At 49.0% G+C, this 12759-nt stretch overlaps 2 protein-coding genes across 2 annotated transcripts in view; one reads left to right on the plus strand and one right to left on the minus strand.

Annotated features, from left to right (window-relative positions):
- Nucleotides 1-8165, plus strand: part of ITPR3 (inositol 1,4,5-trisphosphate receptor, type 3) — a gene marked incomplete at its 5' end in the record, with an annotated part of 29509 nt that extends 21344 nt beyond the window's left edge. The window contains 13 exons of the mRNA XM_009872681.1: nucleotides 4-60; nucleotides 739-849; nucleotides 1324-1516; nucleotides 2564-2689; nucleotides 3168-3340; nucleotides 3425-3589; nucleotides 4076-4268; nucleotides 4823-4918; nucleotides 5332-5456; nucleotides 5729-5894; nucleotides 6597-6757; nucleotides 7244-7405; nucleotides 7704-8165. Of these exons, the coding sequence (XP_009870983.1) occupies nucleotides 4-60; nucleotides 739-849; nucleotides 1324-1516; nucleotides 2564-2689; nucleotides 3168-3340; nucleotides 3425-3589; nucleotides 4076-4268; nucleotides 4823-4918; nucleotides 5332-5456; nucleotides 5729-5894; nucleotides 6597-6757; nucleotides 7244-7405; nucleotides 7704-7772 (1797 nt within the window). The remainder of the gene's footprint in view (nucleotides 1-3; nucleotides 61-738; nucleotides 850-1323; nucleotides 1517-2563; nucleotides 2690-3167; nucleotides 3341-3424; nucleotides 3590-4075; nucleotides 4269-4822; nucleotides 4919-5331; nucleotides 5457-5728; nucleotides 5895-6596; nucleotides 6758-7243; nucleotides 7406-7703) is intronic.
- A 1407-nt stretch (nucleotides 8166-9572) lies between these two features.
- Nucleotides 9573-11196, minus strand: LOC104276387 (ubiquinol-cytochrome-c reductase complex assembly factor 2; the record flags this gene model as incomplete). The annotated part of the gene is given in 5 exon segments (XM_009872682.1): nucleotides 9573-9753; nucleotides 10457-10526; nucleotides 10954-11036; nucleotides 11039-11075; nucleotides 11188-11196. Coding segments are annotated over 5 exon segments (294 nt in total), but the record flags the coding sequence as incomplete, so codon positions are not given.
- Nucleotides 11197-12759: the final 1563 nt, after the last annotated feature.

Genomic DNA, 12759 nt, shown 5'->3' on the forward strand with positions numbered 1-12759 from the left:
CAGCTCCTGAAGCCGGTGAAGCGCATCCAGGAGGAGGAGGAGGAGGGTATCTCGTCCATGGTACGGAGACAGAGCGCCTGCGACCCACCCTGACCCTGACCAGAGACTGCAAAGAGCTGCTTCTCCCACCCTTGCTGAGCCACCTTGGGTTTTGTTGTTTAAGAATCTGATGGGCTTTGGTATTCCCCAGGGGGACTAAAGGAAGAAAAACTTACCGGTGCCCTTGTAGCCCAAACCGCAAGCTCAAAGGCACGTGCACTTTTTAGAACCAGGCTGCGGAGAGCTGGGTTTGTGGGGCCCCCCAAGGAAGGCTCAGCCATGGGGTGATGTCCAGCTCACCTTGGGAACGAGCTGGTGGCCCTGCTGGGGTCCTCCTGGTACCCACTTTCTCCCCTTCCCTTCAGAAAAAGGCAGGGTTAAGTCCTTTGCTGTCATGTCTTGCCAATGTACCTTAGATCCTGAACGAGATTCAGCTGTAATATGATTTCCCTGGGGTTTTATGGGCATTGATTTGTAATTTGTGGATTAACAGCATTTGGATGTAATTATTGCAGGGAATTGAATGTCTGTCACCTCAGGGAAGGCTTGTGCCCCTTTAGGAAGCTTTAATTCATTTGCTTTTCCCTGAAACCTCATCAGCTTCAGTAGATTTCGAGGACCGCTGTTGTCAGTGCAGAGTCAGACCTGGCTCCCCCAGCTGAGGCCACTCTCATCCTCTCTCCCTCTCCCACATCCCAGCTCAGCCTGAACAACAAGCAGCTGACGCAGATGCTGAAGTCGACAGCCCCGGTCCAGGAAGAAGAGGAGGACCCGCTGGCCTATTACGAGAAACACACCTCCCAGATTGAGGCAAGACCTGTGAGCTGTTGGGTTGTCAGTGCGCATGTGGCCGGTGAATCCTGCCGTGTGCCCCATTATTTTGCAGCTGGAGCCTTCCCATCCCTGTGCTGGCAAAAAGTAGACAGGCCCTTGACTCTGCGGAGAGCTGGAGGCATTAGCAGAGCCCATGGGGAGCTGGGGGAATGAGCTGCCCCCCCTAGACCCTTCCTTTTTCTCCCCACAGCAGCAGGGATGCACCTGCTTCAGCAGCCCCGTCCTTGTGCATCTCCTTGCAGATGGGCCAGCAAGGGTTCACGGGCTCTCAGCTTTACTCCAGAATGGCCAGGGCTGCTGTTGCGGGGTCGGTTTGTGACCAGGATGTCTTTGCATGCAGGTGGAGTGAGAGGGAGGAGGGGAAGGCACAGCTGGGTCTAGGAAAGAGGGATCCAAAGCTGGCAGGGGCAGGATCTGATGACAGCCTGCCCCTCGCCCCGTTCCCTGCAGATTGTGCGCCTGGACCGGAGCATGGAGCAGATAATCTTCCCGGTGCCTGGCATCTGCGAGTTCCTCACCAAGGAAACCAAATACCGGCTCTTCACCACCACGGAGCAGGACGAGCAGGGCAGCAAAGTCAGTGATTTCTTCGACCAGTCGTCCTTCCTTCACAACGAGATGGAATGGCAGAAGAAACTACGCAGTAAGAGCAAACCAGACCTTCCCTTTGGGCTCCCCCTGGCCAGGACGGGCACTTCGAACAGCCCCTCTTGTGAAACTGGGAGGCAGCCCTGCTTTGAAAGGGCTCTGAACCCTGGCAGTAGCCTGGAAATCACATCTCTGGGCTTCTCGTGCCCCTGGTTCTCTAGGACTAGCACACCACAGTTCGCAGGGAGCGAAGGTTAATCGAGATCCCAGGGATGTGTTTCCTCCCTGCCTGTTAGTGCAGCTCCTTGGTAGCCTGAAACACATCTTACAGCACATTCCCTGGGATTACACCTGCAGCTGTTTTCTCCTGAAAAGTGCTTTCTTCATTTGTTCCCAGTTCCCTTCTCCTAAGCTAGGATCCAGCAGCTAACTATGGGAAATAAAACTTGTTTCTCTGCACCCTGCAGACCTGCTCAGGTGCTTTCAGGGCTGGATCAGGACAGAAACCCTGACTTAAAATGACAGGGGCTCGATAAAAAGTCACACAATAAATACTGTGATGCAGCTAGGAGTAGCGTCTCAACTCTGAAAATACTTGCAGATCCGGTCAAAACTATGTTAGGAATTCGGCAGGAAACAAATTTCCAGTATGGATGGGAAATTGCTGGCTGGGTCTCCTCTGGGAGAAAACACGAAGACGAGGTTGTTTGGAAGGATGTTGGCAGCGAGGCTGTGTGAGGTGGGAGATGGTTGTGTAGGGTCGATAGTTGGACTTGATGATCCCAAGGGTCTTTTCCAACCTGAATTGTTCTGTGATTCTGTGGGGAGGAGGGCAAGGAGGAGAACGGTTCCAAGGTGCCAGAGCAAGTCAAAGGGCTGAGAAGGCAAGAAAAGTGAGCGCTAACATTTTGAACTTGCCCTCTTATTTCAGCAGATGAGGAGGGAGCTTTTGATTAATGTTTTGAAGGATGTGGGAGGTGAAGGTCCCTCCGGGCCCACCAACTGCGCTGAGCCGAGCCCTTCAGATGCCTGGGAGGGCAAAGCCTTCCCCGGTTGGTGCAAGGTTGGCTGAGGTTTGTGTGTCTGCCTCCTCTCCCTGCAGGCATGCCGCTGATGTACTGGTTCTCCCGCAGAATGACGCTCTGGGGAAGCATTTCCTTCAACCTGGCTGTCTTCATCAACATAATCATTGCTTTCTTCTACCCCTATGTTGAAGCCACTTCCATGGGTAAGTGCACCAGCATCTGCTGCTCCTCGACGTGGAAGAAAAAGGGGACTTTCATACGCAGGAAAAACAGTCCTTTTACCTATATCAGCCCCCACCTCACTCCCCTTTTGCCTTCTAAATTCCAGAATACTTTCTGCTGCTCAAGACTGAGTCAAGATTTCAGTTGCCAGCCCTCCCACTGCTCCCTTAGGGAAAAGTCTCTTCTCCCCGGACTGCACTTTCCCTCTTTGTAACACGGGGGATGCAGTGACAGAGTGTGTATCTCTGTCATTTACAGCGGTTTTGAGACCTCAGATAAAAGATATTAGGAAAATGTATCAGCAACAACATCTTAGTCAATACTACGTCTTTACAGCCAAGCATAATTTCTCTCTTTCTTCCCTCTGACAATGAGTTTTTCTGGACAGCGGCACAGAGTCCAATTAACGGCGTGCGTTTCCCTCCTGCTGCTTAATTTCTGCGGGTCTCCTCTTCGCAGGAGTGCTGGATTCCCCACTGATCTCACTGCTCTTCTGGATTCTGATCTGCTTCTCCATCATGGCCTTGTTCACCAAGCGCTACGGCGTCAGACCGCTGCTCGTGGCGCTGATCTTGCGCTCGATTTACTACTTGGGGATTGGACTCACCCTGAACATACTGGGAGCTCTCAATGTAAGTTCTTCACGCGCTGGGACAACAGCGTAGCAGAGGCTGTTCTGCACTCCTGAAGTGCCCCCGTTTCTGGTTGTTCCCCAGCTGACCAACAAGATCGTGTTTGTGGTGAGCTTCGTGGGCAACCGTGGGACCTTCATCCGAGGCTACAAGGCCATGATCATGGATGTGGAATTTCTTTACCACGTTGGCTACATCCTGACGAGCGTCCTGGGACTCTTCGTGCACGAGCTCTTCTACAGCATCCTGGTACACAAAATGCTGGTGTTGGGGGCTCGGAGGTAGCCTGCCTGCCCCGTGAGAAGCTAGAAAGTGACACCTTCCAGGGGCTGACTGGTAGCAGCAGCGAGAACAATTCGCTGTGCTCTAATCTTTGCGTAGGCTGATCTTTCTGCCTTCCGACAGTATCTATTACTGTCTGTCTCCCGGTCTTTTGCTATCTCTCTCTTTCTAATCTCTGCTCTGTGCTTTATGTGGGTCAGCTGGGAGACAACGTGAGCTGGTGAGGGCAGAGGCAGGGTGCATGCGTCCTATTCTTGGCTCTCCTGCTGTGCGTAAGTCACTTCATTCTTCTCTGCTTCCCTACAGAAAGCTGGGAAACTTAAATGCTTTATGTGAAAGTTAGTCAAGGTCCGCTGAGTGAGCCAAGATCTCAGGATAAAAAGGGATATAGGCAGGCCAGGCATTGTCAAGAGAAGCACCCCGCAGCATTTCTTTGCTCCTGGGTCCTTTCAGCTGTTTGACTTGATCTACCGCGAGGAGACCTTGTTTAATGTCATCAAAAGCGTGACGCGGAACGGGCGCTCCATCCTGCTCACAGCCCTCCTGGCTCTCATCCTCGTCTACCTCTTCTCCATCGTGGGCTTCCTTTTCCTGAAGGATGACTTCATCCTGGAGGTGGACCGGCTGCCAGACAGCAAAGCCAAAGGTTGTTGAGCCCTCGCCCCCGCTGGCTCTGTGCTTGGGCTGGAGAGGGGCTGGGGAGGACATGGATCCCCTTCTGCAGCCAGAGCGTTGCAGGAGACCCTGCTCCAAAAATATGTGTCTCCCTGGGGTGGGGGCGTGTGTGCTCATGGTGGGGTTGACACCCTTGGCACAAACTCCCTGTAGCACTGGTTTTGGGGTTTGCTGCCTGTGCCGACTTAGGGACCTCGTGCTGCAAGGAGCAGGATTTCGGGGCGAGGAGGGATGGCAAAGAAGGGGCTGGGCAGCTATAAATGAACTTTTAGCACTTCAAATGTCTTAGAGCTCTTACTTACCTTAGTTAGGGGTCTTACTGAAATTTGAGCACTAGATTCAAAGGCTAGAAAAGGTGAGGAGAATGTGAAGCAGCTTTTTTCTTTTTTTTTTTCTTCCCAAGAAGCTTGAAAGCTCCAAGAAGAGGCAGTTGAAAAGCAGTTGAAAAGCACCTTTGACAGCAGAGAAGAGCTTCACTAAGGCAAGCTGCTGCTCTGACAAGGCTGTGCTCTCTTTTACTTGCAGATGACCCCTTGGGGATGCAAAGGAATATGGAGACCTTCATGGAGTCATGCAGCGGTGACAAAATTAGCTGCTCTGCTGTGCCCACTGCTTTGGAAGGTAAGTGAGTTCATTAGAGAGGTCAGCTCTGTTGGCAGCAGAGGAAATCGGCTGCCTGTTTGTCAGGGAGCTCAGAAAAACCTGGCTTTTCAAAGATGGCAAGAACCAACCTGTTTTCTGGTGCATATTAAGCAAGACGCCTGCAAATTTTGCACTGGCCTTAGCATAAAACCCCCCAAGTTGAAGTAGATTCAATTTAAAGAAAGCAGGAGCTGCAGGAGCTCTCCGCCACGGCAAGAGGCAAGCTGGGAGAGCTGCTGGGGGGGTTGCAGGGTGGGAGATGCACAACGAGCACCTGCTCCCAGGAGATTGGCCACTGCATCACTGCAGCCCTGGGGTTTTGGGATGGTCTGGTACTTAAGCCCTGTCTGTGCTCTGGGTTTTTGCTTTTATTTGCCCCTCTGGTGGTCTAGAAACAGAGGCTGACCAGTGGGAACGCGCCTGTGACACGCTGCTCATGTGCATCGTCACCGTCCTGAACCACGGCCTGAGGAACGGTGGCGGCGTGGGCGACATCCTGCGGAAACCGTCGAAAGACGTGAGTTTGGGCAGCACCTGAGGACGCCTTTCTTCTGCTCAGTCCTGCTGCGTTTGCCGCCGTGCAGGTGTCCTCCCTCCCTGGGAACTGTGACACTTCCAGCTCTGTCCCTGACACTGTCCTCCCCTGCTTTCCTCTTCTCTCCCCCATCACACCCTTTATTCCTCCTCACCCCTACCCTCAGCCCATGCCTATATAACGAGGCACAGGGGGTGCATGATTAGACACGAGGTGGGCAAAAGACACACATTTATCCCTTTCATCCATTACAGGAGTCCTTGTTTCCTGCTCGAGTTGTCTACGACCTCCTCTTCTTCTTTATTGTCATTATTATTGTCCTTAACCTCATCTTTGGGGTCATTATTGACACCTTTGCTGATCTGAGGAGCGAGAAGCAGAAGAAGGAAGAGATACTGAAGACCACCTGCTTCATATGTGGTGAGCATCGGGATGTGGATCTTGCCCCAGAGCTCTTCCTCTCTTCTAGGGTTAAGGGAAGGAAAAAAGTTTCAGCTGGTTTCTAGTTTTCATTCGGGTCACGGCAAAACTTAAATCTGTTCACCGATGGGTGTGAGGAGGCTTAAACAAGGACTCAAAGTGAGAAGGGAAATTATCTGTGTTCTTCCTCCCCTTCTGTTAATGAGATATTAAGCTAAAATGCCACATTGTGGAGTTCTTGTTGCTGGGCATCCGTCACTCCCGAGAGCATCACTTAGCCAGCGGGGGGAGAGGAAAAAGCACCATATCACTGAGGAAGTAAAAATACAGAAAATGTTCTGGAATGCTTTCAGTCACCAGAAGGCATCAAAAAAGAAGGGGAAACCAAATAAGGCTAGATGCTTTTTTTTTCTTAAAATATCCACTGGGTGCATTTAATGCTTTTAGCTACATAGGCAGGAAGCATAGTTACTAGTATTTTAAATAGAAGCCTCCCAAATACACAACCGAGTTGTTTTCCCCCTGCTTTGGATGCTTGTTGTGTGCTAAATACCAACTAATTATTAAAAGCACTTCTTGAAAGTCACACCTGGGAGAGGATGCAATTATCTGTAATTCATTTCACATTTGTTGGCTTCTCACCTTCTCCTCCCCTCCCCATCTCCTCCCTTCACCTTCTCCCTTCTCGTCTGCCTTTCCCAGGACTTGAAAGGGACAAGTTTGACAACAAGACCGTGTCCTTTGAGGAGCACATTAAATACGAGCACAACATGTGGAACTACTTGTACTTCATAGTGCTGGTGCGAGTGAAGAACAAGACAGACTACACGGGGCCTGAGAGTTACGTGGCGCAGATGATAAAGGTACGTGTCCTCTTCCACCTCTGCAACCTCCCTGAGCCCAGGAAACACTTGGGGAAAAAAAAGGGCTTGCCAAAGGAAAAGAGTTTTGAGCAGGAGCTTTTGGAAAGGAGTAACGTCGGGGTGCCTCAGTTCTTTCTTAGCTGGTTATTTCCACTTTGCAACCTCAGCCAGCAGCACGTTGATGTTTTGTACTGTGTGCTTAAGGACTGAACCAAGCAGCAGAGAGTGGCACCTCAAGGTGATTCCAAGGCAAGAAGGAAAGGAAATTCAGAAAAGAAAAACTTCTGTGCTTGAGCCCAGAAGGCTCTAAGGAAAAAAAAAACCACCACAAACTCGAACAGGATCAGTTGTAGAAAATTTGCAGACGCAGACAAGATGAGCTTTTGAGAATTTCTTTGATCCCTAAGCACAGGCAGGGTTCCTGATAAATCCCACCAGGGCTCCTCACCCCACTCCAATTCCCATTCTCCATGGTTGCTTTTCCAGAACAAGAACCTCGACTGGTTCCCCCGGATGCGAGCCATGTCGCTGGTCAGCAACGAAGGGGAAGGGGAACAGAACGAGATCCGAAACCTTCAAGACAAGCTCAACACCACGATGAAGCTGGTGTCCCACCTCACCTCCCAGCTGAATGAGCTGAAGGAACAGGTACCTAAATGCTTTTAAAAATACAAACACCTGACTGTAGCAACCCCCTGGCCCTACCAAAATAGACACTGATTGCAAGGAGCGTGAAGCAGGGCCAGCTCAAGCCTTCAGATACAAAGCACAGGGCTCCTGCAGCGCTTTCTGGGGGAGTCGGGGACACTCAGGATGTGTGTTTTTTTGGTATTTAACTCCCTCATCAGCTAGAGCTCAACTCACAGAGTTTTCTGGCAGCCCCTGGAGGAACGTGTTAGTGAATAGTATAAAGGTCTGGTTTCCTCCCTCACTTGTGTCCTTGCAGATGACAGAACAACGGAAGCGCAGACAAAGGATGGGTTTCGTGGACGTCCAGAATACCATGAACCATTAAGGCACGGGAGAAGCGTCGGCTTCACCCACCGAGGGACCACACCTACGTATCAGCTAACGAGGCTGCTTCTTCCTGGGTTCCATGCATGGACGTCACTGTCAGAGAGCGCCAGACCATGCAGGAGGGCTTCACAGCCAACCTTTTCCTTAGAGCGCTTGTAAGCAATTCGGGAACCAGGGACTGGCCGGGATTCCTCACGATACCTGGACCTACACGTTACTCTAATGCCCTTGTAGGAAGATAAATCATACAGGACTTTCATTCCTCGTTGCAATAACTCTTTAGTTTGCAAATATGGAGGGTTGTATCTTTATCTCCATGCGCTACATTCTGCTGGCCTCCGCCTCAGGTGTGGTGTAACTAGCTGTAGGGCTGCAATATTTAACTTATTCCGAGAGCGGCACTAGCACCCGTGGATCTTTGCAAGCCAGCCGTCGTACTTGCTGTCCCTGCTCCACGCTGATCCCTCTCCATTTAAAGAATTCTGTTCGTCACTGCGGGGCAGTAAAGAGGAGCTAAACTCAAGGAGATGGGTTTATTAATTAACTCACCAGATGAGGATGAGTATCCAAGCTTCTACTAGTGTGAACTAGTCTTTTCCCTTCTGCGGACCAAGGATAATTCTGTGGGCAGTAGTAGTAGGAGACTGCAGGTTTACAGGAGTTCACTGTGAAGGGCGTGTCCTGTGTTTTAGTTTCATCTCTGGTGTAATGTTTTACTTTTTTTTTTGTTTGTTTTGTTATTGTTACTTAAGAACTGAAGTGTAAATTGCCTTAACTAAATTAAATACAAAAAAATCATAATAAAAACTTAAATATGGTAAGGAAAAAAAAAAAGCTCCCTTCCTGTGTACTCTGGTATGAAATGAGACTGTTATAAATAGAAATCCAAACCAATCCAAGGCCCTGAAGCCAAACCAGGGTTGTATTCCCCAAGGTGCTCCACAAGCCAGTGCTCTCAGCTCCAGATGTTAGATGTTAAAAAGTAGCACGATGCTCCAGCCAGAAGATGAAGAATGCTGCCAGGAAGAAGTACCTTGAACCCTTGTTTTCTAAAGCTTTGGCTTAGCTCCTGCTGCAAAGTTTCAAACTCTTTCACTGCTTGCCAGGAAAACTGTTCAAATACATAAAAAGGAGCAGCTGCTGGTGCTGCCGGGAGCTGAGCAGAGTCCTGGCACAGCCGTGTTCTAGACACTCATCCTTCCCAAGCCAAGCAGCGCCGCACTCATCCCAGCTACAGTCCTGTGCCTCTGCCTCCCAAGAGCACACACTGATGCAAGTACTAAAGCTTTAAAAAGCCATAAACCAGCCCAATAGCAATGAACGAATCACACCTGAAGTTTGTTTATGGCCCTGTCATTAAAACCTGCCTTTATCTCCCAGACGTGCAGTAACCCTGACAGAACTTTCCCTTCACGGTGAGGGACGGCAGCACCTCAGTTAAACTCTTCTACTTCTCCTCGGTCACCCTCAGTTCCCTCCTGTAAAATAAAGGTGATGTGACTATTGAAGTCACCCTCCCTCAAGCTCAGCGCTAACACAAGCGTCGCTGTGCTTTCACATCATCACTATTGTTATCTTCACAAGCAAATTTAAAGCAAACATGGTTGCTCCTGCTTGTTCCATTTCTTGTAATACAAAGGAGCAGGTCTAACACCACAAAGTTCTTTCCCCTACACTACACTGTTCCAGTCGAGTTTCTGCACAGATGTGTTAAGCTATGTCCTAGATTTTCAGGACAAAAGGAGGGGGGCACAAAATACAAAAGGTGTAAGGTGTAGGTCTGAACAAAAATGCTGCAGCTAAGAGGAATAAATGGTTTTATTCATCATGGCAACACACAGTGCTTTAGGAATATATACAGTGGAGAATCTGGGAGGTAGCCTATCACTTCGAGTCATCTTCAGGTTTCTTGGCATAAAACCTTTCCCGCAGTTTTCTCCATGTCCCTTTTTTCATGTCTTCCATCTGTTTCAGGATGTCTGCAAAAGGAGAAGAGAGAGAGAGATAGGAAAAGAGGAAGGAAAGCAGAAAAGCAAAGGAATGAAAGCCCTCATAAAAGCTTTGCCTTACATATATTTCCCTTTTTTTGACTTTTCATCTTAATGAATTTCTATTTCAGGGCCTGAGGCAAGTTTTGTTTTCCCTTCCAATCAATTGTGCAGGGAGTCCCTTATCACTAACAACTAATATTCAGTTTCCACGCACTGCAATCAAAGTTAGGAACTGGAGCAGAACAAAACTGCACCAGCTGCCTACACCGCACTTAATAAATGATCTGGCCGAGAGTATTTCTGCATCGTAGTACCCTGTTTCTAATACAAAAGTCCAATACAGAAGAAGAAATACTGAAGGGAATTTGAAGCAGCTGAGCTACATTTAGGAATGATGTAGCACACCTGCATTTCCTCCACCGAGCTCCTGCTATCTGACCTCAAAAAGCCCTTGTAATCCTTTTGCTGTTCCTGCCCAGTGCAAAACACAACTGACTTTTCACCAATAGGTTACTGAAGATCTCCTCAATTATTCCTAAACTTAATCCTCATTAAACATCCTAATATACTTGCATGGCAGTCCTTCAGTTACAAACGTTTATAACAGACACGATGTGGTGAACACTACAAAGACCTCGTGTTCTTTGTTTCCTGCACTGACTTACTCTCAAATCAAGCACAGTATTAGTACCTGTTGCTAATATCATCTTGCAATCTTCTACTGTCACTCCAGTGAAGTTTGTGTCTTTCAGCCGTGGATACTTCACAAGGTGGTGAGAGAAGGAGAGAGAGAAAAAGATGTTACTTGCAGTGCATTAAAAGGGCCAAAAATGTCCCTGCTCGGTCCCCATGTGTTGCCTGATCTAGTTGAGAGGCGCCCCTGCCCACGACAGGGAGGTTGGATTAAATGATCTCTAAGGTCCCTTCCAGCCTGGGCCAGTCTAGGATTCTATACGGCAGAGTCCAGGCTCATTTTCAGCCAAGCTCTAGGAATTCATCCATACCAGGAACATTGTTCATACACGTCACAGAGGCCAAGATCTCTGCAGCTTTCCTGGAGTCACCAAAAGGCACCAGGATCTGCTGCAGCCCCCTGGCCACTCACTCATTCCCAGAAACCCCGCTGGGATGAGGCAGCCGAGAGCAGTCAGTGGGGACTGAGGGATGATGGCTAATGCCAAAGCTCACCTTGTTTTTGTAGTAGTTGGTGTGGATCCTGACTAAGCTCTCGTACATTTGGTCACAGTTCTCGGGGTCAGCAATCTGGAAAAGCATCACAGGAGTCTTATTTTAGATCTCCACAGCAAAAACTACCTCATCCCAAGGCTTGTGAGGACAGGCAAGGAGCAGCTTTAGGCGACTTCTCAGTGCAGCGTAAGATGCTGCTGACCCTCAGAATTGTCTTTCACCTCCACTTCTTACCAGCTTGGCCTACAAGAATAACAAGGCATGTGATTTCCAGAATGGACCATAAAATCTGCTCAAAACCAGATCAACTGTGAATACACAGCTAAGGACAGCAGTGCTGGACAGTTTCCTTCTCACGTTTACTGGCCAGTGCTGTGAAATCTGCGGGACTTCTTGCTCAAAGAGCAGTTCTGCCGCCTGTTCTATTCTAAAGCATCAAATAGGGTAACGTACTAAGGTGGCAGTTAGAAAGTCCTGGTGTGGGCTAAAAATAGTTTATAATTGATTAGAGAAAAGCAGCACGAAAGACACTGAACAGCTTGTGAAGGGTAAATGGATTTCTATTTTGGTCTAGTAAGTTGGAAAGATCTTGCTAATACCTAAACCTCTGCTGGGTGCTTCGGACAGGTGTACCCACCTCGCAGAACCAGCGTGGATGGCACATCGTTTTGGCTTTCTATTTTACAATGGGGGCCAACTCGATCAGAACTCTGCCCTGCCGCTCGATGACATCAAACATAAATGATTAAAGCAGATACGTGAATAAGAATAGTATCAAGAGAAACGCGTCAGGATAAAATGACACAGCTCGTCTGTCCCTGGGACGTTGGCACAGGCTCGGCGCAAGGCGGGTTACACCTCACCACGATCTAGGAAAACTAAGGGAGGGTTCTCCTTAATCAGGAGGTAACGGCTGCCGCAGGAGAGAGGATAGAGGGGCACACAGACTGTCGAGAGTAAGCACCGTCACACCGCAGGTGATCTTCAGCCTCGCAGTCACACTGCAAGTGACCCTGCTAATGTTTTAGTAATGACAGCAGAAACAGCTCTCAAGTGGGCAGCAGAAGCAGTTCCCTCTCCCCACAAAATCAGCAAACCATGAGAGTAAAACAGACATTAGACTGATAAAGTATCCTTTACGGTTCCAATTCTTTTCTCAGACATTTCTCCTGCTGTCTGCCAGTACATTTCTCTTTGCTGTATTGAGCTTTTATACATACAAATTGACATCAGCACTGCAAGGCATCAATTTAGATTTTCAAGATGAGTGGCAGCTTTGGGATCTTGCAGCCAACTGGTGCCACACATTCAGCTGTCCTGAGCATATGAAAATGTAATAAGCACTTTCTGAAATGCCTGCTGCAGACTATTCCGGTGACCAATATAGATTTAGGTGCCTGTAATGGCCCCTTGAAGTAGAAAACGCTTATATGAGAGAATGTTTTTATGCTAAGGAAGGGCACATTTACATCCCACACCAACACCTCCGAGTCTGTAAAGGTCTGCAGCCCAAGTCAAGCATTAAGTTTCCTAATTTAATTCAGCACCAAAGCCTAAAGTCTGATACAAGCGTAGCCAGAATCCAATTTTATAACCGCTGCATCCCGGGTGTCGGGCAATGCTGCATTTCACTACGTACCCCACACAACGCTCCGTCACCCCACTGAGCAAAACCCACTCGTTAGCTCATTCCAGCATGGCACTGGGGACAAATTCTCAGTGTTTTGTACCCCGTTCCCCTCACTACGGGAAGGGGACTCTCCAAAGCACATCCAGGAGCGGGGACAAACCGCGGCCCGGCCCAGG

Source organism: Apaloderma vittatum, unplaced genomic scaffold (genome assembly GCF_000703405.1).
Source record: "Apaloderma vittatum isolate BGI_N311 unplaced genomic scaffold, ASM70340v1 scaffold21267, whole genome shotgun sequence".
Classification (NCBI taxonomy): Eukaryota; Metazoa; Chordata; class Aves; order Trogoniformes; family Trogonidae; genus Apaloderma; species Apaloderma vittatum.